The sequence below is a fragment of the Ciona robusta genome, chromosome 10 (assembly GCF_009617815.1).
Source record: "Ciona robusta chromosome 10, ASM961781v2".
Lineage (NCBI taxonomy): Eukaryota > Metazoa > Chordata > Ascidiacea > Phlebobranchia > Cionidae > Ciona > Ciona robusta.
Window position 1 is genome coordinate 3,216,472 of NC_143244.1, and position 25,015 is coordinate 3,241,486.

The 25,015-nt window shown below is 36.6% G+C and overlaps 4 protein-coding genes across 8 annotated transcripts; 2 read left to right on the forward strand and 2 right to left on the reverse strand.

Moving 5' to 3' along the window:
• The first annotated feature begins 762 nt into the window (after nucleotides 1–762).
• Nucleotides 763–5,416, forward strand: LOC149729584 (uncharacterized). Of its 3 annotated transcripts, none has more exons than XM_089885716.1 (7): nucleotides 763–1,536; nucleotides 1,597–1,681; nucleotides 2,421–2,496; nucleotides 2,784–2,872; nucleotides 3,004–3,164; nucleotides 3,228–4,432; nucleotides 4,852–5,416. In XM_089885716.1, exons 2-7 carry the CDS (start codon nucleotides 1,621–1,623, stop codon nucleotides 5,321–5,323), a joined length of 2,064 nt encoding a protein of 687 aa, XP_089741842.1. In that variant the 5' UTR covers nucleotides 763–1,536; nucleotides 1,597–1,620; the 3' UTR covers nucleotides 5,324–5,416. The 3 variants fall into 3 exon arrangements, with proteins under 3 accessions (XP_089741842.1, XP_089741844.1, XP_089741843.1); XM_089885718.1 differs by having other exon boundaries at nucleotides 4,867–5,416; XM_089885717.1 differs by lacking the exon at nucleotides 763–1,536 and having other exon boundaries at nucleotides 1,543–1,681.
• An 843-nt stretch (nucleotides 5,417–6,259) lies between these two features.
• On the forward strand, nucleotides 6,260–18,022 carry LOC149729585 (3-phosphoinositide-dependent protein kinase 1-like). The gene is made up of 13 exons (XM_089885727.1): nucleotides 6,260–6,756; nucleotides 6,866–6,908; nucleotides 6,977–7,114; nucleotides 8,129–8,273; nucleotides 8,399–8,499; nucleotides 8,708–8,783; nucleotides 9,134–9,299; nucleotides 9,405–9,572; nucleotides 9,661–9,746; nucleotides 9,824–9,928; nucleotides 10,235–10,390; nucleotides 10,608–10,662; nucleotides 17,537–18,022. The coding sequence occupies exons 1-13, from the start codon at nucleotides 6,670–6,672 to the stop codon at nucleotides 17,639–17,641; spliced, it is 1,431 nt and encodes a 476-aa protein (XP_089741853.1). The 5' UTR covers nucleotides 6,260–6,669; the 3' UTR covers nucleotides 17,642–18,022.
• LOC149729586 (uncharacterized) lies at nucleotides 11,088–17,483 on the reverse strand. Of its 3 annotated transcripts, XR_016385758.1 has the most exons (3): nucleotides 17,073–17,483; nucleotides 11,322–16,914; nucleotides 11,088–11,163 (listed from the first exon to the last, which is right to left on the reverse strand). XR_016385758.1 is itself a non-coding variant. In XM_089885701.1 (2 exons), the coding sequence occupies exon 2, from the start codon at nucleotides 16,540–16,542 to the stop codon at nucleotides 11,794–11,796; it is 4,749 nt and encodes a 1,582-aa protein (XP_089741827.1). In that variant the 5' UTR covers nucleotides 16,543–16,914; nucleotides 17,073–17,483; the 3' UTR covers nucleotides 11,088–11,793. The 3 variants fall into 3 exon arrangements, 2 of the variants coding, with proteins under 2 accessions (XP_089741827.1, XP_089741828.1); XM_089885701.1 differs by having other exon boundaries at nucleotides 11,088–16,914; XM_089885702.1 differs by lacking the exon at nucleotides 17,073–17,483 and having other exon boundaries at nucleotides 11,088–15,891; nucleotides 16,029–16,328.
• Nucleotides 18,023–19,074: 1,052 nt separating the features above from the next.
• On the reverse strand, nucleotides 19,075–22,119 carry LOC149729587 (uncharacterized). Its single transcript, XM_089885715.1, has 2 exons — nucleotides 19,904–22,119; nucleotides 19,075–19,528 (listed from the first exon to the last, which is right to left on the reverse strand). The coding sequence occupies exons 1-2, from the start codon at nucleotides 21,750–21,752 to the stop codon at nucleotides 19,143–19,145; spliced, it is 2,235 nt and encodes a 744-aa protein (XP_089741841.1). The 5' UTR covers nucleotides 21,753–22,119; the 3' UTR covers nucleotides 19,075–19,142.
• Nucleotides 22,120–25,015: the final 2,896 nt, after the last annotated feature.

Below are 25,015 nucleotides of genomic sequence, written 5' to 3' on the forward strand. Positions count from 1 at the left end.
TTCTTGTTTTAATATCCCAGTTTTTAAAATGGCCTGAAATATTTCAGCTTATTTTATTAAATTACGATACTGGATTGATAATTCAAATTAACAAACTACAAAACATGTTGACAGTTTTAATATGATTTACCGAGCACCACGTGTAACAGCATCATACAAATTTAATTGATTTTGTATTACTTACTTTATAATTTAAACATACGGTATTTAGTAAACAAAGAACATTCAAAGAATTAGAAAACCGTATTCTCACGACTTTCATAGACCGTTGTTGATTGTTTAAAACATGATCATAATATGTAGGTATTATATGTGCCAAAGGTGTCCCGTTTTCCCCCACCCATCCTATATATATTATAAAAAAAAATGGCGTTATAAAAAAACTATACCCTGCATGTATTTATAGATTTGTTAAACGTATGATCTCGTGTTATGATCTATCCGTATAGTGGACCAGGAATCTTTGGGTTGTGCATATTTAACTGAGAAATCGACAAGCAATTAAACGCGGCAGTATACGACATGAACAATATAATTGGCGCATTATAATTAGATTGTATACCACGCACTACCTAAAAAGTTAAGCTATAACTGACGTCAGGTATTATTTATTGGTATCCGGCAACACTAATAAATGAAATTTTGTCAAAATGTAAGCCCTCGTATCTATTTAAATTTTGACGCTAAATAATCCATTTATGCAGTATAATACCAAACATACAAAATGTTTCAGTTTGTATCACTTTATTATGCATCACGTTTTTGGGATAAATACACATCAGGATTTAACAAAATATGTTAAATACAATATGGCGGTATTGCTTTCACTTAAAAGTGTTAACAATTAAGATGGGAAAAATAAAACAGTAAATATATTCTTTAAATCGAACTTTTGTTGTAAATCTTCTATTTTAATAATTTATTCATGTTTAAAACGATGTTTGTTTCGGCGTCATGCTGCTCGTTAGGTATAACTTCACTCGGGACATTTTAGTATCGAGTTGCTCAAAATTGTTAGGGTTGTCAACTGAATAGCGATGTTTTCGATTGAGTTAATATTTCTATACATGATGGCATCAGCTAGTAAGATAGAAAACAACCTTGTTATTACTCGTGCTGTAATAATATAATTCATGAAAAACAAACATGGTCTTATCAAATCTATTCCGAAGACAAACATACGGCTGATAGAATTCAGTCAGCGCGGTTTGGGCGACATCACTCAGAGCTCTAGCTCTTATCTTGCTTATCGAGCAAGCGATAAAACAAGCAGTAACGAGAAAACAAGAGAAAGAAGGCTAGCTTTCTGGAGAAGACCAAGATAAAGTATCTCAAAATTCAGGAAACGGTCCAAGACCGAAGCTCCAAAGCTCTTGTGTTCAGTTAAACTCTGATAGTGAATAAGCTTCGTGTATTGTACCGACCCATTGTCAATCATGCAAACTTGATATTATATTGACAAGAGAAGAAGGCAGTTTAAATTAAAACTCTAAAGTAGAGAGACATTAATCTCAGCTGACAAGGCAGGTGGTCACAGTAAGTTCATTTAAATAGTTGGCCAACAACAGCTTTTCCAAGAAAGTATTTTTGTTTCAGGTCTATACAAAAATAACACACACAATGTCCCGTAGAAAGCAAAGTAATCCACAACACGTACATAACCACGATGATGATGTCATTGGTAAGTTGTCTGTATACTCTGTTAATAAATAAATAGGTGGAAATATGTTAGTATAACTTTGGGTGTATGCAGTTACGCGTAATAGTAAAAATTGTTTACGTAGGTATTTTAAATTGGCAAAAAAAATGTTACGTTTGCACATTCAAATGTGTGGTATATATGATAAGAATATTCTACATAGATGTGGCATTACGGTACAATGTAAAAGCAAAGAAACAGTTTTGCCCGATATCTAGGCTACGGAATGGGCTTTTGAGTTTCTATATAGTCAAAAGCGTGAAGGCCTTTACGCATAGGAGAACTCATTCCTTTCCTTGGTACACCTACAGCGGCCAGAAAAAGTTTGTTTCTTTATTGTCCGTCCGACATTTCGTATGCTCTGCGATAAGATCTTATCTCGGTATTCCATTTCTGTGTCGGCCGTATCAGCCAGATCAAATACTTCCCCCTCGTCCCTTATCTGCGCTTGCTAAGTTCGAGCTGGAGAGAATTTACACTCAGCAAAATCGATGAGCGCTTATATATACTCGACAGCGAGCTACTGACGATTGAAAAGCTAACCTTCGAAAAACGAACGGTTGACAAAGAGAATCAATTTTACATTCAACTTCCATAGCGGTTATGTTCTTAATTGAAAAATCAACGTCATTTGAACGCAGAATCTCTTTCTAGTTTCGAACATTGCTGAGAAAATAAATATTAGTTAATGTTTTATTAAACTTATTTCTAACTTTTGTAGAAACGCATGAAAGCAAAAAAACAAAATACATGACCCGATTACAAGATGAAAGTCCTAAAGATCAACATTTGGAAAGGTGCTACATTTATTTGTATAAGTATAAATTTGATATATAGTAGGGTGGGGGAAGATGGGACACCTTCAACACATAGTATTCAAAAATGCGGATTGTGTTTTAAAAAAATAACAACAAAAAAAGAAAAAAAAACGTTTTTTTGGTAATGTGTTTGACATTTAGAACGGATATCATCTTCGAAATCCCTTTTTATTTCACCGTAATTCAATTTGGAACGCTGCATCGTTTAAAACTTACACTAGTACGTGAAATTGTTGACGCCTAAATGTTTCTTTTATTAAAAACAGTGCACCAACAACAAATGCAAACGAACTTGACTACAAATACTCAGATTCGAGTCAATCCTCGGGTGAACCAGGATCCCCTCTGCCGAACAGTAAGTTACATTATTATAAAATTAATAATTTGAAGATCCCTGTTTATATTATATATCTTACGCAGCACACAGCAAGCTTGGTGTAATTTTATAATTTCCGAGCATGAGCAGAGGTTTATTTTACTTTGCAGGAATAAATGTTGAGAGAAAGTTTGGTTGCAGCAGATGTGGTGTTGCTTTTCTACAGAGGAGCTCACTTGAGGTACACCAGGAGAACTACTGCACTGGTCAGCGTTACAAGTTGGAATGCAAGATATGCGGAGCCAAATTTTCCGATAAAGACATGTTCGAGGTTGGTAGAACGCTTAAGCCATAGCCTACCTATATATAAATCTAAAGCGCATATTCTTTGCAGATGCACATGGAAGTACATTCGTGGAAATTTACTTGTCACCTATGCCAGACGCAATATGAGACCCAAGAGTCCTATGATAGACACTTCGCAGTGCATGTAACGAAACCAAATGGATCGTGCAAAATTTGTACTTACAAGTCACTTTCGCCAGAAGATATGACAAAGCATTTGAAAGTACATCGGAATTATTCTGGTAATCATTTTCCAACTGACTGTAAAAATCCTAGTCAAGGAAAAGTAAAAGAAAACTTACCATGTGCAACGGAGCGCGAAGAAACTGGAGACGCATGTGTGCAGAGTAGTAAGGCGATAACGAAGGTAAAACCACCTGAAAAATCGAATGAACCTAAAGAGGGTAGTTTTACATGCATTGTGTGTTCTGTATGTTTTGACGAGGTCGACTCGCTGCAGCAGCACTTACTAAATGTACATGCGTCTAACCAACCAAAGAAAGCTGTAATGAAACCTAAAGAAGCATCCATTCCGAACTTTCGTCGCCACAGCATTGCAGTGAACCGGATAGAACCAGAAATATCATCGAGCCCACATCATTCTGCTGTTGGGATAAAGCGCAAGTTTTCGGATGTTGAACAAAGAAATATTCCTGCTCGACGCAATGATATGTTTCTAAAGTTTGCTCAAGAAAACTCCTCTCGTAATGAAGGGGTGCTAATGGGGAGACCTATCATACGTTACCCGGGAACAAACAACCACGTCTCACCTGAAAGATATCGTTGCACAGATTGTGATATCAGCTTTGAGAGTTTAAACAATTTCAGAGTGCATAAAAAGTATTATTGTTCCGAAAGACGGGTAATAATGAAAGAAAGCGAAATTAACAGGGCAAATAAAAATCCAGCAAAGAAGAAGCGCGCGTCAAAAGCTGGTTCCCAAGAGGGAGAATCAATGCATCATGAACCAGACGAAGATAAACAAACATCACCAGAATCCAGTGTGAAGTCGACCAAGGAAACAGAGCAGCGACCACTTCGCAAAACCCCCGCGCGTCACTCTCGAAAAGTTAAGAAATACGAATGCAAGGAATGCAGTATCCGATTTTCCAAGTTTGACACCTACTTGGCCCATAAGAAGTATTACTGTGAGAGTCGAAGAAGTGAAAAATCGACAGGAAAACATCCCCACGTCATACCACATGACAAAAGCAGCGAATCATCGTCGGACGCTGATACACATCCAGTTGATAGGTAAGTCGTGTTTAGGCATCAACATTCACACATTTTTAATAATAGTAAGGTGGGGTAAAAAAGGTCACGGGGAAAAGTAGAATATTTTCTTTTTTTAGTCAAAAAATGAACTCCACTCCGCCTGTTCACGAATCGCTAAAGTGTACGAAGCGATAAATAACTCATCGTATGTTTTATTACATTTCTTATGAGTGCGATAAATTATCAAGGTATGATGGTAAAATTTCCTGGTAGTACTCAAAACTTTATTATTTTAAAATATTGGGCAATATGTACTTACGTGTCCCACTTTCCCCCAGTCCCACTATATGTACCAATAAAAAGTTGGATAGTTTTAATAAGAAATCCTAAACAAGCTGTTTGAACTGATATGCTATACATATGTTCACTAATGTTGTGATTTTTGTGCATGTTTAAAGGTCTAACCTCCGTAGGAATAGCCTTGGGACGAACCGTAGTCCATTCCAGGAGCCTCTTCGTCATGATTTGCTTCCCGACTTTCCATTTCCCTATCCTGATATACACATGATGTTGGGTGATCCAAACCAAGTTTCAGCTCTGCTTACGCCACTTGTAAAGCTTTATATTTCATCCATGAAGTACAACATGCTCCAGTCAGAAAGGAAAGTTGGAAATCGTCGAGTCCCAAATTTGGATAACGATTCAGTGACCCGAGACGATGCTGCAGGGCATTCACCACGCGCACGAAGCGACAACCCTTCAGTTAAACTCCGCCCGATTAAAACAGAAAAGAACGAAGACGAACTTGTCCGTTCCGCGGCTCCAACGGAAACTTCCCGCGCCGAAAACGTTCACTCTTTAAAAACTTTAAACCCCTCTATTATTCAATTCCCTGTAAGCATAAAACAAGAAGCTGTGACAACAATATAACTACAACAAGCTTTATCCAATTTGTTTATATTACGATCCACTGACAAATGAAGCAACTAGTAAACAGATTACTAAATACATTGCTTTGAATTATCTCGATCTAATTTCTCGGTCCGTTTGTTGGGTAATGAACGTGATACGGCGTTTAGACGATAATGTTTATATACTAGTTATGATAATCAATGATGTATATACTATATATACCACACGGGAATTGCAACATCCTTTATCAAACACAAACAACAACAAATATAACTCCAATAAGGAACGAGTAGTTACCGGTATACGTTGTTCTGTTACAATCTTAAACGAATCTTTCGCGCTTGCGTACTGCAAAACATCAAATGCCTATTTAAGTTTATATCCTGTACATAAGCCATACAGACATGACTGTCTGGTAATTATAATGATTGTCTATTAGGTGTACGCATGCACCACTACAGTGTGTCAGGTTAAGTATTTACGGTGGCTGCTTTTAGCTTTCCGCTGATGTACCAGTGGTTGCGTTTACGTAATTGTGACGTTTCAAAACACGCGTCTATTGATGTCGTTTACGCTTAATTTCATGGAAATTTCTGCTGCTATTAGTTCGCAGCGCTACGTCACATTCTGCGTATATGTATGTAGGTACAAATTTAGCGAACTTCTTGAGTTATGTCGATGCTATTCGCAAAGTGTAAGTAGATATTAAGCTCTTGGAATAAGGAAAAATGCAAATACTAGTAGACGACGGCGTGCGCTATTCTCATTTACTAAACCCAGTTATAGTTAAATATAGTAGCGTATATGGTGGCCGAGCTAAGTAAACTGGTATAGTATTATTCACAGACTATGTAGGCTGAACTAGTCATCAATATGATTACATTGTTTCCTGTTTGATGTTGTGTTGAGTTGGCTACAGTTATTTTGCCCCTGTGTGAGCGCTTACGGTAGAAGCATCTTTATAATTAGGTGGTTTGATTTGTGTTAATATGTACAACGCATATGGACAGTATGTATATGCAGCGAGTTATAATGTTTCACGTTTTGCGGTTGAACCGTGTGGAAATGCTTTGTATAAGTGACACAACCGAACATGTGGTTTTGTTATTCTACGATGAGTAGTTGTTTAGTTTGAGCAAGCCGTGAATACTGGACATTAGGGAGATCAGCTGTTATGTTGTGAGACTGTAAAGTGTAGAGCTAAGGCAGAACTTTAAAGTTCAACCGTTTATACATACACTAACAAATACACCAGTCAAGGTTACAGTCAGTACCTGTTAAAATATATATAGTCTTTTAATAAAATTGGTTCTTGGTTATAGTGTAAAAAGGACAACTGGTGCGTGTAACGATAACGCTGAGATATGGAAAAGTTTACTTCTGTTCCGAATAAAAAAGGACCGGACGATTTTATGGTTGCCAAGTTGCTTGGCGAAGACGAAGAGTCCACGGTAAGTTTGCGGGAGTCTGTTTTTGTAACAAAAGTTGCGTCACTTGACTTACACCAGTGTGATTTGATTTAGTTTTCTCATATTCTAGTAAAATAAACACTTGTTTCAGGTGGTTCTGGCGCAAGACGTGTCTTCTGGCAAATACTACGCAAGTGGGTTAACTATTGTGTGCAAATATCTATCAGTATAAATGCAAATTGCTATTAGAATATTTTCTCAGTTAAAATTTTGGATCAAGAGAAACTATCACAAGAAGATAAATTGAGTCAAGTGAAAAAGGAACAACACGTGATAAGTCGTCTTGAACATCCCTTTTTCGTGAAATTACATTATACATTTGAGGACGAAAAGAGATTATGTATCCTTTTTCACAAAACAAATTTATATTTAATGTAGAACCAACAGTGTATTTTAATTAAGATTTATCTAAATTAGTTTTATGTTCCAAAGATTAGGGGTAAGCTAGGACACTTAAGCGCATATTGCCCAATACTTAAAAAATCAAAACGTATAACGGTTTTAGGTGGTTCAATGAATACCTTTATTAGTTAAGAAGAACTGAAAAATATATATTAAACACACATTATTTAGTTTTTTTTATTTAGGGGTAAGATGGGACAAGTATTGAAAGATTTTATAATCGGTATTCTGCAACTTGTAGTAACCAACCTAAATTTAACTGGCTGTGCTATAACTTCTTTACCAAATAAAATTGATTTAAACATGTTTTAATATGACCCTACCTTTCTCATGTTCTGACAAAACTAAAACTAATTTCATCGGAAAAAATCACTGTGAACGAAATTTTTCAGCAAACATTTTTATTAAACTATATGATGCTCGCTTGATGACTCAAACTCACGAACTAAATTTCGCAGTTTTGACCTAATTCAGCAAGCATTCAAAATTACGAACTTGTCACCCATTAGAATATCAACTCTTTTTATTTAGCATCGATTTTTAATGGTTAAAACAGCAATAATCGGCTTTGGCGATCTTCATTACTCTTAAATAAGTCTGTTTCGGCGGTTTATCAACAAAAAACATTTTGGGCGGTTTATCACCAAATGGGGGCCAGTAAAAATAAATAGATTTTTAATCATTTTTACATTTTACTCTACCCACCTATTATGGTTTGATTTTAGCCAACAGCATCAGGTATATATATGGAACACGGATATTAAATATGCGAAAATAACTTATTGTTTTTTTATGTTATAAAAAATGTTTTTTTATATAATGTTTGAGACCTTATTCAGGGTTCACTCCAATTCTGAGAAAAGTTTGTACGTACATCATTTTTATAGAACGTTTCGATCCTTCTAATTTAAAGCTGCAAAACATCTTTTATCCTTAACGACTAACAAAACAGATTTTGTGCTAAGTTATGCTAAAAATGGTGAATTGCTATCTTACATAGAAGCAAATACTTACCTACCTCTTGAGTGTGCGAAGTTCTATTCTGCTGAAATAGTGTTGGCCTTGGAATACCTTTATGGTATGCACATTATTCACAGGTAAGTGCTGGTTTCTAAACTGTGTTTGATATAAATATAATGTGTTTGATGTAAAACCACAAATGTTGTGTGTACAAACTATGCTTTTTACTTCAAGATAATATTATGTTCATTCTATTGTTTAGGGATCTAAAACCAGAAAACATTTTACTAACTGACGACATGCATATTCAAATTACTGATTTTGGGACAGCGAAGTTACCACCTGAAAACAGAACAAATTCAGGTAATTTTTGACGAATATTAATAACAAGTCGGTCAACACGTTAAGTTAAGCTTTAGAATTTTAGATGTTTAATTATGAACCTAAATTATATTTCAGTATGTTTTTTCAGCAACGAGTTTTTGTTTAAATTTTAAAATCTGTATTTGTGTTATTGCGATATTACACTATTGTAAGTGGTTTGTAAATCAAATTAGGCATGTTGTTATAGAACGGACAACTTCTTTCGTGGGAACTGCCGAGTACGTACCACCAGAATTATTGACTACTAAGCGTTCTTGTGCCAGGTAATCAGTCTTGTGTGAAACAGGTTATACTCATACAAACGTAATAATGAATTCATGTCGACACCCGATAACGCACAATGTCGTTTTTACTTGGTTTTATATGGTACGGTGGGGGGAAGATGGGCCACTGTTTCATTCTATTTTCCAATCCAATTTGATAGTAAACAAAAAACATTCAAAGTATTATAAAACCACATTCTCATCACTCCGACAAACCGTTGGTAATTGTTTTAAACACAATCAGGATATTTGAATATTATGTACTAAGGGTATATCGCATCTTACCCCACAGTACTATATATGATAAAATAGCAATAATTTTATTTTTTTATTGATTTTTATTTTGCCAGTTCGGACCTATGGGCTTTGGGTTGTATTGTGTACCAGATGTTAACCGGGAAAACCCCTTTCCATGATGACAGCGAATACTTCGTGTTCCAAAAAATCGTGAGTCGCGATTTTAAATGCCCACCTACAATGAATGAAGACGCGCAGGACTTAATTGGCAAACTGCTGGTAAGCTAAAATGTTACAGTATCATAGCGACTTCCGACAATATAAAGTAGTCGCATCTAAATGTGTAAGTATCGGACCAAATATTACATACAATAATTGCTGTAGGTGGTGGATCCAGATGACAGGCTGGGATCCGCACGACAAGGTGGGTTCGATCGACTGAAGGCTCACCCATTTTTCCGAGGCATCAACTGGCAGAATTTGCACAAAGAGACTCCACCTATGATGCACAGACCAAGCTCTGTGTTGGGGAAAGATCGGCTTGGAAGTGAGGTGGGTTCTTATTTTTAGTGATTTAATGCGCCGCAATATAGCAAGAGGCTTGTAGAACACAATTGTTTATATTCTTATATTAAAAAAGACTTTCAAGACTGCAGAGGATAGATTGTCTCCTTCGAAGGGTGGAACCATGCGAAGAGTAAGCCAGGGTATGGACAAACAACTGAGGTAAATACTAAACCAAAATGTAATGTAGTATTACACGATGCAACAACTATGTATACGCGTTAACCTATGTTGGTTAGATTACAATGTAGTGATCCAGAGGACAACGAAGGGTACGGACTTAGTTTAAATTTATCCGAAGAGGAAAAAGAGAGAAGATTGTCGAAACAAGCGGAAACACCATGGTTGGTAATATGATATACACTTTAACTTAAAAATCAAAACACTATACAGTGGTTAAAGAGATCGTCCCGTAACCCGATGGCTCTTAGGTTCAAAGCACGTTGCTCCCATTACGGATACGTGCAGTTTTCAACCCAGCAGTTAATTACTGCTGATGAGGTGTCTATAATCTGCATAGCTATGTTTAAAGTCAGGTTACTGGATAAACAAGCGATCTCATTAAATTAAGATAGTGTGAAGGGTAGAACATGTATTTTAACAATGGCTTGAACGTAACACCAACCTAAGCACAATCAATGTTTCACCAGGAATAAATTTGCTAATGGGCGCTTGATTTTAAAAATCGGGGAACTAGAAAAGAAGAGAGGTCTCTCGCTTAAATATCGACACTTTCTTCTGTTAGAAGGTCCACGTATTATATATATTGATTCGTCAACCATGGAGATCAAAGGAGAAATACCCTGGTTAGTTTTTATTACATTATATAACACGATTCATTTAACTCATTAATTTAAATGGTTTGTGACTGAATGCATTGTAGGACTATCTTATAGTCTGGTTGCGCTGTAATTTATAAAATTGGGTACTAAGTTTAAATCCGGATAATTTTGTTTTTTTTTTGTGTTTTTGGTTTGGTCAATCAGAAACTGTATCATAAAGTTCCGATTTAACAAATTTCAGGTCAAAGGAGTTGATGACAGAGGTCAAAACGTTCAAAGTATTCCTTGTTCATGTGGTGAGGATTTTTACAAGTTATATATATTACTTAACTAATTTGGAAGAATGCGCATTGTCCATTTAATTACTTCAAGCCTAAGCTTGTTTAATTTTGTTAAGGACTATAGTTGTCCGCCATTAAGAGGCTGAACTCGTCTGCTATCTATGTTCGCGTATGTATCCTTGGGCAAGACCATTTAAACGGTTTTTTCAACCCATTGGTCCATAATTGGTTGTCCAAGTTTTAAATTATTAGTTGTGGATTAAAAAATAAACATAACACCCGTGTTATAACGATTGTTGTTGCCCCGCCACGCGAAGATAAATAGGTCCTCATCCATTCATACACGTAACAATCAATCTGTAGCAGTCGGGATTTGCTATGTGCAAACCACGCAGCCTGATATGCACCGACCCTACACTAGGTCACTAGGATTTCCGCACTTAAGCGAACGCGACGCCTCACAATGCCTTCTTCCGGTTCTCCCAATAAACACACGAATTGCAAAGCGACGGTTCTCTGTTAAATGAATGAAATGAATGAATATCACTTAACAGAAGAGGTGAAACTAATAAGGTAGTACGGTATATAAACAGTTCACATAGGAAAACAACATTAGCACCAAATTAGGCTTAATTAACACGTTTGAGGTAACCAATGAATAATAGTACACGTACCAACTTGTTAGGCGATCAGGCGGAATGAAATCCACAATAATGATTACACAATGTCCAAACAAGCAATGTACTTTAACTTAAATCACTGTAAATAGCATCACAATAATCACTTTTATATAAAGAGGTAAACTTAATTAGTACATCACTAATACTGCACATAAAAACTACTTAATTGCTTCAGCTTATGGCTAGTACGTGGCTATAACGCAATACTGTCAAATACGGTTTCCTAATATCCAGACATTACTGATAACACAACGTGGTTCATAACAAAGAACTGCCCACGTGACTGGGTAACCATGACGATAAGCATAAAATGGATACGAGTAAGGATGATGCATGCAGCGTAACTAAATGACGTATGAATGACGTGAAGAATGGATGAAAGTATAATAACTCGCTGTAACATTCCCCCCCACGATGTGCGAACGCACATCTAACAACAACAAACAGCGAGGTTTATACAGAAAGATCAATGTTCATCATCTCCGACCTCTCGTACCGCCTCTTGAATCAAACATAGTTTGGCAATCGGCCGTTTAAATGTCCCATGACTGGTTTTCACCATCGCACTTCGAACCAGACCACTCTTATCTGGGAACGTCTCGATCACTCGACCCATCGACCATCTTCCCCTCGGTAGCAAATTGTCCACTAGTAGAACAATATCATCGTTCTCGAAATTTCGTTTCGTATTTGTCCATTTTTGACGTATCTGCAATGTCGGCAGATATTCTTTAACCCAACGTGTCCAAAACTGGTCAGCCAAGTATTGCACTTGACGCCAATGACGTTTAATGTAGTTGTCCTTTTTGTCGAAAACACCAGGTGGTGCTATATCACAATGCCTTGTCAATAGCAAGTGATTTGGTGTCAATGGCTCCTCACCCTCTGGATCCATTGTAATCGGTGTTAATGGCCTCGAATTGAGAATTGCTTCTATCTCGACCATTACAGTTGAAAGTGTTTCGTCTGTAGTTGTTTGACCCAACATGAATGAGCTGAGTATTCTTCTCACTGATCGAATCATTCGCTCCCAAACTCCTCCAAAATGACTCGCTGTAGGTGGATTGAATGACCACTCGATGTCCTTCTGTCTCAAATACTCATTGATTTGAGATTGATCCAGCTGCTTCAATGATTCTTTCAGTACTCGATTGGCACCCACGAAATTTGTACCATTGTCGCTGAAAATCTTCTTTGGCTTTCCTCGTCGACCAATAAATCTTCTTAGAGCGTCGATAAATGAATCTGTAGAAAGAGAATGTGCTATTTCGATATGAACAGCACGCACTGCTAAACAGGTAAAGATGCACCCGTATCTCTTGACTTCGCTTCGTCCTTGCTTAACCATCAGTGGACCGAAATAATCCACACCAACATAAGAAAACACTGGTTCATTTGCTGAAATTCTCTCAATTGGTAGATTCGCCATCATTTGTTGTCCAACCTTTGAATTACGACGACGACAGAAAATACATTGTCCCAACACTCGTCTCACTGCACCTCCTCCTCTTATGATCCAATACTTCTGTCGTAGAGACGTCCAGGTAAAACTCATGCCAGAATGCTGAACTGTGCCGTGATGATCCTTGATTATCAAATCTGTCACATGATGCTTGTTCGGCAATATCACTGGATGCTTTAAATTATAACTCACTGAAGATCGATGCAGACGACCCCCAACACGTAGAACACCATCAATCAAAACTGGATTCAACTTTCTCAGACTTCCTTTTGAATCCTTTCTCTGCGACTCATCCGCGATGATATCTTCAAACTCTGATAATTGTACATGTTTGATTATGGCTTTTTCTGCTTCTTCCATCTCTGTAACACTGAGCGGTGTAGTAGCCACTTTGTTCCTGTCTCGCACGAACATCTGGAATCTCCGCAGCCACGCTACAGCTTTCTTCAGTCTCTTCCATGACGAATACCGAAGAAAGAAATTGCTCCAAAAATCCTGTCCTGTCTTCTTGACTTGAACAGCTGCAATCTTTGCTTCTTTGCATACAAAATCCTCAGGTAGATCACTGGAATTCCACTCCGGTTTTGGCCAGCTCTCCTCTTCCTGGGATAAAAACTGTGGTCCAACAAACCATCTCTCACTCCTGATGATCGCTGACACTCTCAATCCCCGTGACGCATCATCAGCAGGATTGAGTGTAGTAGGTACATACTTCCATTGAGATGTACTTGATCCTTCTTCAATCTTCGCTAACCTGTTTGCAACAAAAACTGGAAAACGTTTTGTTGAGTTATTAATACTTCGTAACACTGCTGTAGAGTCCGTCCAGAAAACTGACTTCCGGACTTCAAAATCCAACTCCTTTTTGAGCACTTGATCCATCTTCACAGCTAGTGTCGCTGCTGTTAATTCTAACCTTGGTATAGAAACAGACTTCAATGGAGCGAGCCTTGCCTTTGCATACAAGAGTCGACACCAAACCTTTCCTTCTTTATCCGTGATCCTCACATAGGAAACAGTCCCATAGCCTTTTGATGAGGCATCAGAAAAATGATGTAGATCATATCCAACAATTTTCGAACAATAATTCAGCTTCAAACATCTTTCGATCCGAAGAGAGGCAAGTCCAGGTAACTCTGTGATCCACTGTTGCCACCTCGTTGCCAAATCCTCTGGAATTTCTTCGTCCCAGCCGAGCTTCTGCTTACATAGTTCCTGCAATATCATACGAGCATACAAAACCACTGGCGCCACAAATCCAAGTGGATCAAACAGTGAACTCACAACCGACAGAATTCCTCTTCTTGTAATCGGCTTCTTCTTCACTGATACATCGAACTGAAACACATCCGTAGTGTGATCCCAACTGACTCCAAGTACACGTTCCAAATGACTTGTTTCTGAGAACTTCTTCACAGTATGTTCCTCCGGAACAGAATCCAAAACTTCTTCTTTGTTGCTCAACCACTTCTTCAGCGTAAATCCTCCACGCTTCAGTAACTCTCGTAGTTGATTGACCAACCTCTTTGCTTGACTGACTGTTGGCATGGACTTTAAACAATCGTCCACATAAAAATTGCGATGAACTGTAGATACAGTTTCTTCGTCGAAGTCTACAGCATTGTCATCTGCTGTTCTTCTTAAACAGTAATTAGCACAACATGGAGATGAGGTTGCTCCAAATAGATGCACCAACATTTTGTGATCCACTGGCTCCTTAGACATATCCCCTCCAGGCCACCAAATGAATCTCAAGTAATCCGTGTCTTCCGACTTCACCTTAACTTGATGAAACATGGCTTCCACATCAGCAACCAACGCGACTGGTTCCTGACGAAAACGTAACAGAACACCAACTAAGCTGTTCATTAGATCCGGTCCCTGCAGCAATTGATCATTCAACGACGTACCTCTATACTTTGCTGCACAATCGAACACCACTCTGACTTTCCCTGGCTTCTGCGGATGCAGAACTGGATGATGAGGTAGATACCACGATCCTTTCGCGTCATCTTCTTCCTCTGTAATTTGCTGAGCATAACCACTCTTCACATACCCGTTCATCGTCTGTGAATACTTCTCTCTCAGATTGCTGTCGTTCCTCAATCGACGTTGCAAGTAACTCAACCTTTGCACTGCCTGTTGACGATTATTAGGTAAACTTGGCGATCCCACACACCATGGTAAACTTAATTGATAATGACCATCTTTGAACTTCGCTGACTCATCCAGCATCTTCAATGCGTATTTGTCTTCTTTTGATAAACCAACACCAGAGTCGAGACCTGAATTCTTAAACTCTGTCTCCCACATCTTCTTCACTTGCTCATGTAAAGCATCTTTACACAGAGACACACGATTCACGCTAATATGCCACATCCTCTCCTTGTCAGGGTGAGTAGAAGCATTTCCAAACAACGACCAACCAAGAACTGACCTGACTGCACTTGGCTCTCCGTCCTCCCCATGTATCCATTGTTCATCCACGAACACTTCTGGTACATTTGCTCCGATTAGTAGCAGAACTTCTTCCACCGCTGGCTTAACGAACTTAATTTCCCGTAGATGATGCCAATCCCTCTCGCACTTGTTCGGGGTAACTGGTAGATCATCGATAACAATGACTTCTTGTAGGCTTATGGCTTCTCTTCCATCCAGAGCTCTAACTGACAAACTTATACGAGAACCATTATTATTTTGGGTTTCCCCTTGCACAGTTGAAAGTGTAAACTTAATCTTGTCCCCTTTTACACCCAATGTATCCACTAACTTCTGAGTGCACATAGTTGCATTAGAACCAGAATCCAAAAATGCATAAGTTTCAATCTCCTGACCATTATTGCCAGTAACTTTAACAGGGACTATATTCATGTAGACCTGTTGACCAACCTTCTTATCAACTTCTGTCTTCGCTGCAAATGACGTTGAAGTTACTACCGGCCTCTCCTTCTGCTGCGGCTTGAACTCCTCTCTTTGATTTGGTTGAAACCCTGTAGTAGGTCTCCTCTCCTTCTGATAAATGTGTAGTAGTGTGTGATGACGTTTCGTACAATTCGACACGTTGCACGGTCTTGCCATGTTGCATCTTCCTCGGCAACTTTTCTGTAGGCAAGAAAAACAAAGACCTTCTTTCCGTACAATATTTAGTCGCTCATCAACTGACTTGTTCGCAAACAGTTTGCAGTTGTTAATTCTATGCTGTCCTTCACACAACAGACATGTATATTGATTAACGTTACCGTATCTCGGCGGTTGCATCGGCCTTTCCACTGCAGATACCGACGACACATGTGTTGACACTCTAGAATCTCTCTGCGGCGGCTTCACGTTGCTCCTTTGCCACCCTTGTTTCTTCGTACCCAACGTTCGACAGAACATCGTACTCTCCATCGTTGCTTCAAACTTAACCAACTCCACCAGATGTTGAAACTGGGGTTGCTCTCCCCTCAGTTCACGATCACCGGCGATTCGACTCCACTTGTTTTGTATCTGTGGAGGTAAACGCTTGACTATGCTTACCAAATGCTCGAAGTTATTTATCTCCGACAAATAACCCATATGCGACAACGTAATTAGACACTCTTCCATGTCTTGAGCTGTCCTCTGTAGCCCCTCGACGTCTCCATCTCTCAAGAATGGACCTTGAGTTAACTTCTCCACATTTTTCGACTCTGACATCAACGCATCTGCTTCTTTATACAGATCGTACAAGTCGAACACCATATCATCTAACATTGTTTTTGTAATCATCATGTCCACTCTAGTTTTTCAACAACAAATTGAGGCTTGGCGCACGAAGCACTCAAAGTTGAAAAACTATCTTCTTTCTTCTTAACAACCAAATGAGGCTTGGCGCACGAAGCACTCACGGTTGTGAACTTTCTTCTCAACTACAAATGGGTCTTGGCGCACGAAGAACCCAATTTGAGAATTTTCTTCTCAACAGCAACAAAGTTGAGAACTTTCATGTAGCAGTCGGGATTTGCTATGTGCAAACCACGCAGCCTGATATGCACCGACCCTACACTAGGTCACTAGGATTTCCGCACTTAAGCGAACGCGACGCCTCACAATGCCTTCTTCCGGTTCTCCCAATAAACACACGAATTGCAAAGCGACGGTTCTCTGTTAAATGAATGAAATGAATGAATATCACTTAACAGAAGAGGTGAAACTAATAAGGTAGTACGGTATATAAACAGTTCACATAGGAAAACAACATTAGCACCAAATTAGGCTTAATTAACACGTTTGAGGTAACCAATGAATAATAGTACACGTACCAACTTGTTAGGCGATCAGGCGGAATGAAATCCACAATAATGATTACACAATGTCCAAACAAGCAATGTACTTTAACTTAAATCACTGTAAATAGCATCACAATAATCACTTTTATATAAAGAGGTAAACTTAATTAGTACATCACTAATACTGCACATAAAAACTACTTAATTGCTTCAGCTTATGGCTAGTACGTGGCTATAACGCAATACTGTCAAATACGGTTTCCTAATATCCAGACATTACTGATAACACAACGTGGTTCATAACAAAGAACTGCCCACGTGACTGGGTAACCATGACGATAAGCATAAAATGGATACGAGTAAGGATGATGCATGCAGCGTAACTAAATGACGTATGAATGACGTGAAGAATGGATGAAAGTATAATAACTCGCTGTAACACAATCATTCTCATAAGGATGTATGTATTTTTACTGAAAACTCTGCTTTGAATTTAGCCAGGAAGAACATACCACCTAATCGATAGAAAAGGAAACGCAATAAAGTGGTGTCGGAAAATTGAAGAAGTCAAACAATTCTATATTGAACAAAACAGATTATGATAATAGATATTGTTTTACTCCTGGTGTATAATTTGTAGCAAAAATTGCTGCAAATGACATTTATTTACCTACACTGTATATAGACTCTATGTAAATAAGTATTTTTTGTTGACTTGAAAAGTATATAACATATCACTGGTCATATTTTTAGACTGTACAAACGGTGTAACGTTTTATTAAATTTGTTACTTAAATTCGTGCGCGATTTATTCGTAAAGGGCGAAACAATGATTTTCTCATTTACCGAAGTTTGAAACATATATGGCCCGCGCTGCTGCAAAAAAAGGGACCCAGGCGAGAACCCTTTTTAAATAGAATTCAGCTTTTCTTGTTGCATTGATAACTATTTCGATCGAAGGAATAAAGATTGGGGATTCGGTATAGCTGCATAAAACTTCTAGCGTGCGCTTCTTTTAAAAATAAGATTTTAGAACTCCTATATAGTTTAACAACCCCTGAAATAATGGTGTGTGGTGATACTACAACAGGCCGCTACAAAGTAAAGGTATAATATATCGAACATCAAGCCCACATGATTTAATACAGCTCAGCCATATATGCATATATATATGGACCAATAGTGAAAGTATATCTGGGTCGGAATTGAACACGCAACATCTGTACAGATGCTGTTATAACGCGGCGCGGTTTAATCAAGACCGTCGCCTGAACAATGCGTGCATTTATTTTATAACGTAGGTCACTCCTAAATAACATAGTTTAACAATAGTATCCTAAAGTGTCAGTATACTACAATTTAACTTACGAATGTTGTATTCAGCGCACCGGTATTAATTGTTATTAATGAGTAGACCCAACACTTATTACACGTCTCCTTCTTCGTTTACATTTGTCAATGTTGTGTATCTTAACTTGAAATAGTTTTTTCAAAAATTAGTTTTTTTTTATATATATAGTAGGACGGGGAAAGATGGGGCACTTTTAGCAGGTAACATCCAAATAATCGGATGGTATTTTAAACAACAAACAACGGTCAATGAAAGTCGTGATGATACAGTTTTATAACTCTTTCAGGCTCTTTGTATGTTCTTTGTTTGCTACTAAATTAGACGAGAAAATAGAATAAAAAGGAGTCCCATCTTTCCTCACCCTACTATATATCAGGTTTACATTGTAATTTACGTAATGTGAACCGTCCACTTTAACCTGATGTGTTGTATGTTGTGTGGTTATTTCACACTGCTGTTTGCATTAATGCTCGGTGCTTCCCACTAGCGACATTCGGTCAATTAATGCAACTCGTTTGTGGTAACCACGGCGTTGAAGAAATGCTCCTAAGTGTCTAATACGTCAACGACTGCAACAGTTGTGTAGGTTATTCTTAAATCTAAACAAAACCCCAATAGGTGAAAAAAATGATAAATTTGTTATTATGCTGACATTCCATAAGGCAATTAAAGACACGCAAGAAAAATGATAAACGGCAATATTATATTTTATAAAATTGAAGCAATTTCAACAACATAATTTCATTTAAGTATTAAAATGAACCTGGGCGAGATTTGCGCGCAGTTGCGCGTTTGTAGGGGTTGCTATAATGAGGGTAGCATGATCGGAAAGAACTGGAAGAAAACTTTTGTGTTTTATGAAATTTAGATTGTTTTAAAGTTTCATCTATAACTTGTTTATTTTTTTCTTTTTCGTTATCTTCTTCTTTCTGATGATTATTTTGTTTAGTTTTATAACTGTTTAAAACAGACTTTCTTCCGGACAGTTTTTTAGTGTTGGGAAGAGACATCTGGGCAAACTTAAGGACAGGCCACGGTCTGTCGGGATTGTGACGTTTCTTATGAAACTCAATTTGAAGCTCAGTCATTCCATTGAACAGCATTCCACAGTGTGCACAAGTATTCACAATTGGTTCCTCTAAAAAAAAATAAAACAATAATTTGGGTAAAATAAAAAAATGCAAAATAATAAGTACAGCTTTACTGTGTGAAAAAAAAAACACATTTTACTTCATGGGTCCCAATACATTATTTATGCTGGTTACCCTTGAAACCTCAAGTTGTATGAATAACTTGTTTTATTAAGCTTATATTTATTTTGAAACACAATTGAGTAGTATGTTTTAAACTAATACAATAGCTATACTTTGAGTTTCATTTACTTATTTTAGATTAGAATTATTTTATGCCAGTAAACTAGAACCACCATCATAACATTGTATGAAAAAAAATTGTTATCGAAATAAATGTATAGATTGCTGAATAATGATAATTAACATAAAGCCATAATTACCTATTGCATGAGGTTTTACCGAGTCAACATCACATAAGTTGACCATGCAATCTAGCAATTCATTTGAAACAACTGGTGAAAACTTTGTCTCAGAGGATTTCTTTTCCATTGAAAGATTCTCTTGTTTTTCCACCAACTTCCTGTACATTGTATGCAGCGTTATACACCTTTTTCTTTCTGTAGTTTCCATATAGTCATAAAAGCTCCACAGGAGCTCATTTTTATAGTGAAAATACATACGACCACGTTTAGATTTTTTAACTGAGGGAATATCCACCAAATAATCTGTGTCATATCTGTTTGGGAGTTTTGAGTCACGTTTAAGTCTTGAAGAGGTTCTTCCAGGCAAAGTATCTGCCTTGGTTATACCTAATTCCGAAGATGCTTCATTTTGTTTAGGTGGAAAATCAGTGCTGGAATTCGTATGTTCCCTTAAATTATCCTTCTGTAAATGAGGATTGTTTTCTAAGTTTGAGTTACTGTAAGTTGATGGTTCCGAACAAATTAATCCAACAGTTTCTAAGCTTTGAAAATCACCCTTCATCTCTAAATCAATCTTCTTGGGTGCAAGGCTATTCAGTTTGCAACACCATGATAATACATTTTCCTTGATTCCTTTTGTAACAACAGCTAAACTGGTGTGTTTTGAAGGACGAAAAGTTAGTTTGGCTGCTTTTGAAGGACCACTAAACAGATACTCAATTCGACGAGCCAATAATATCATGGCTGCATGTTTCATGCAACGAGCGGCATATTCAGAAAAATTGGAAAACAGTTTTAGATTGGGTGGGTTACTTGCTTCACATAAGTGCATTGGATCTACACGACATTTAACGGCAGTTGTTGGAATACCTTTTAAAGTAGGACCAAACTTATGAGGTAGATCTGGTTGTTGTGTATTCTGCAGGTTATTACTTTGCACTGAGGGAAGGGCAGATGGACACGGTTTTGAATACTGGCGGCTGTGAATGACATTCATTCTTTGTTTAATGTTCCTATTCATGTGATTATATTTAAATGGATTATCAGTTTGTCCATTACTTGGCTTGTTATTGTTTGAGTGAAACATTTTATGATGCAATGACATGTGTGCTCTTGAAGTTTTGTTTGTTTGACCGGAAACAAATTTATGTTGAACTCCTTGTCTAAATTTAGTGGAAAAAGGTCTATAACAAAGCTTAAGATTTCTTTGATTGTGCAAACCATTAGTTTTTGCTTGTGTTCCTTGATAAAGTGCTTTAAACAAAAAGTTGCTGTGGTTGTTCTGCAGTTTATTCTTGTAGTTTATTACATATTGTTTCAGTTGTTCCTGGGTAAGGAAGGGAACGGTAAGTTGTCTGTGGACTTTCTCGTTATGAACTTTTAATTGTTCAATATGTTTTTTGCAAATGTGCGTCCGATATTTACATTCACATTTCTTAACTGGTTGACGAACAGGCATTGGGAAGTCCATTTCAATAAACAAATTGCTCTTATCATTGTACGTGTAGTTGATTTTGCGAGGCCTGTTTTCCGTAACTTGAGCAACTAAATTATCAACAATACCTTCCCCATTATTTGCAGCAGAATTCTCATCTTCTTGTATTGTAATACTGTCCCATCGTGCCCGCTTTGGTTTATTTAAATATGTCACAGATTTTCCATTTAAATTTAATGAATTCTTTCTTTTCAGAGTGTCATTTCCAATACTGACAGTTCCATTTGGTGCATCCTGCACTTCTGGAGTTTGGTTTAACTTACACACAGTATCACCATTAGAAGGTAATTGTAAGGGAATTTGAATTATTTCAGAAGTATTATCATTTGTAGTGCTGGAAATACTGCTCTCATCATAAGAACACTTTACCATTGTCCCTAGGCAACTAATAAGTTTGTGGTAAATTCCTCTGAAACAAAAAAGTAATTTTGTGAATGAAGTTTGCTTTTATCATTTATACAACGAGTATCTAGACAATTTACTGCAAAAAAGTGCACAACGGTGCCTACACCTACATACCATACACAATTATGTCTGTACAAGTGATGAATCCTTGCCCTCTGTTATCAACCAACCACCAACCCCATTTCTAACTTATATATAACCCCCCTGAAGACTAACCAGTTACTAATAACGTTCTTTTACCAGCCTCATTTAAAACGTACCGGAGGATTCTATACAAGACCGTCGGTACTGCCATGTCGGTAGCTGCAAATTTACAACTATACAAAACCAAGGTGATCCTAGAATACAGATGTTCTAGCGGCCATTTTCGATACCTTCTACTGGTACCACTAACCTAAAATTTTGACACTGTACTAACTAGACCCCAGCGGTACCGATTCTAAAATGAAAAATTTAAAATTCGAAAAAATATTAATTATGAATATTAATATTCGTCATAAAAACATATTTATAGAATTTTCTCCCGATCCAGCTTCGAATATGTTATAGCGCTAAGTGATACCTAAAATATGAAACATTATTTTCTTTAAAAAAGTGCGGGGATGGATGTTAAATATAAAAAAGGATGATCATAACTTGAATCATATAAATATTATATTTTTGATTTTTTTTGCGAAAATATAACTTACGCATACATCTATGTAGGTCACTCACATGTTATCCCCATCAAAAAAAAAATAATTTTAACTTTTTTTTATAACTGAATATTAATATTCGTCATAAAAATATATTTATGGAATTTTCTCCCGATCCAGCTTTGAATATGTTATAGCCCTACGTAATACCTAAAAAATGAAACATCATTTTCTTCAAAAAAGTGCGGGGAAGGGTTCAGAATACAAACAAGTATGAGGGTAATAACCCGAATCATACAAGTATTAAACTTTAAAATATTTCGGCGAAAATATAACTTACGCATACATCTATGTAGGTCACTCACATGTTATCCCCATCGAAAAAAAAATTAATTTCAACTTTTTTTTATAACTGAATATTAATATTCGTCATAAAAATATATTTATGGAATTTTCTCCCGATCCAGCTTTGAATATGTTATAGCCCTACGTAATACCTAAAAAATGAAACATCATTTTCTTCAAAAAAGTGCGGGGAAGGGTTCAGAATTCAAAGAAGTATGAGGGTAATAACCCGAATCATACAAGTATTAAATTTTAAAATATTTCGGCGAAAATATAACTTACGCATACATCTATGTAGGTCACTCACTATGTAGGTAAAATTCGAAAAAATATTAATTATGAATATTAATATTCGTCATAAAAACATATTTATAGAATTTTCTCCCGATCCAGCTTCGAATATGTTATAGCGCTAAGTGATACCTAAAATATGAAACATTATTTTCTTTAAAAAAGTGCGGGGATGGATGTTAAATATAAAAAAGGATGATCATAACTTGAATCATATAAATATTATATTTTTGATTTTTTTTGCGAAAATATAACTTACGCATACATCTATGTAGGTCACTCACATGTTATCCCAATCAAAAAAAAAAAATAATTTTAACTTTTTTTTATAACTGAATATTAATATTCGTCATAAAAATATATTTATGGAATTTTCTCCCGATCCAGCTTTGAATATGTTATAGCCCTACGTAATACCTAAAAAATGAAACATCATTTTCTTCAAAAAAGTGCGGGGAAGGGTTCAGAATACAAACAAGTATGAGGGTAATAACCCGAATCATACAAGTATTAAACTTTAAAATATTTCGGCGAAAATATAACTTACGCATACATCTATGTAGGTCACTCACATGTTATCCCCATCGAAAAAAAAATTAATTTCAACTTTTTTTTATAACTGAATATTAATATTCGTCATAAAAATATATTTATGGAATTTTCTCCCGATCCAGCTTTGAATATGTTATAGCCCTACGTAATACCTAAAAAATGAAACATCATTTTCTTCAAAAAAGTGCGGGGAAGGGTTCAGAATACAAAGAAGTATGAGGGTAATAACCCGAATCATACAAGTATTAAATTTTAAAATATTTCGGCGAAAATATAACTTACGCATACATCTATGTAGGTCACTCACATGTTATCCCCATCGAAAAAAAAATTAATTTAAACTTTTTTTTATAACTGAATATTAATATTCGTCATAAAAATATATTTATGGAATTTTCTCCCGATCCAGCTTTGAATATGTTATAGCCCTACGTAATACCTAAAAAATGAAACATCATTTTCTTCAAAAAAGTGCGGGGAAGGGTTCAGAATACAAACAAGTATGAGGGTAATAACCCGAATCATACAAGTATTAAATTTTAAAATATTTCGGGGGGGATGGATGTTAAATATTGTGGAGAGTATTAATTACTCGAATTTCGTGTTTATATATTTTATTTGCACGAACGCAAAAATAGTACATATTAATCCACATAAATGTTTTTATAACAAAATTATAACAGTAAATATAAGAATATTGATATACCTAGTGAGGCTAAAAGTATCGGCGTTAAATGGTTTTGTATCAATTGCTCTGACTAATTTGTTTACTACCCATGATAACTATGTGTTTTCAGTTATAATCTACAGGAATCCGTCGATGATCAACGAACAGACAACGAGGAGATCGCTAAATGTTTGTTCACTATTCCTCACTTTTTACTCTTCTATTAATTCTGCATCGTATTAGTTTGCAGAATAGTGGAAGAGTAAAGTGTTTAGATTACAACTGCACAAAACTCCTCTCTGGTGGACCTTGCCAACAACGTTAAAACTCTATAAATGCCAAAGATGAACACAATCGCAAATTAAATAACGGAGGTGCAAAGATTATCATAAAATGGGCGAAAGCGACCTTGCACCTCTACTTCAGATGTTTCTATAACAAACAGGTTTATCTTCCTTTCCTTTAGACATTCATTATTGTCTGCGACAAGTCGATCGAGCCTATCAATTAATCTTAGAGGCTTCAAGAACAAACAATCTTTTGTATTAATTGAAACAAATAAATTAAAATTCTTGATATATTTCCAGGTACGTAAGTACGGACAGGATAACCGTAAATAACCCGAAATTCGAGTAATTAATACTTTCCACAATATTTAACATCCATCCCCGCACTTTTTTGAAGAAAACGATATTTCATTTTTTAGGTATTTCGTGGCGCTATAACATATTCAAAGCTGG

Coding starts and splice junctions, on each gene's coding strand:
- LOC149729584 (XM_089885716.1), top strand. CDS start 1,621: ATGTCCCGTAGAAAGCAAAGTAATCCACAACACGTACATAACCACGAT. Junction 2,497..2,783: donor AAAGATCAACATTTGGAAAG/GTGCTACATTTA, acceptor TATTAAAAACAG/TGCACCAACAACAAATGCAA. Junction 4,433..4,851: donor GATACACATCCAGTTGATAG/GTAAGTCGTGTT, acceptor GCATGTTTAAAG/GTCTAACCTCCGTAGGAATA.
- LOC149729585 (XM_089885727.1), top strand. CDS start 6,670: ATGGAAAAGTTTACTTCTGTTCCGAATAAAAAAGGACCGGACGATTTT. Junction 6,909..6,976: donor TTCTGGCAAATACTACGCAA/GTGGGTTAACTA, acceptor ATATTTTCTCAG/TTAAAATTTTGGATCAAGAG. Junction 9,929..10,234: donor AAACAAGCGGAAACACCATG/GTTGGTAATATG, acceptor ATGTTTCACCAG/GAATAAATTTGCTAATGGGC.
- LOC149729586 (XM_089885701.1), bottom strand. CDS start 16,542: ATGATGATTACAAAAACAATGTTAGATGATATGGTGTTCGACTTGTAC.
- LOC149729587 (XM_089885715.1), bottom strand. CDS start 21,752: ATGGTAAAGTGTTCTTATGATGAGAGCAGTATTTCCAGCACTACAAAT. Junction 19,529..19,903: donor GGTAAAACCTCATGCAATAG/GTAATTATGGCT, acceptor ATTTTTTTTTAG/AGGAACCAATTGTGAATACT.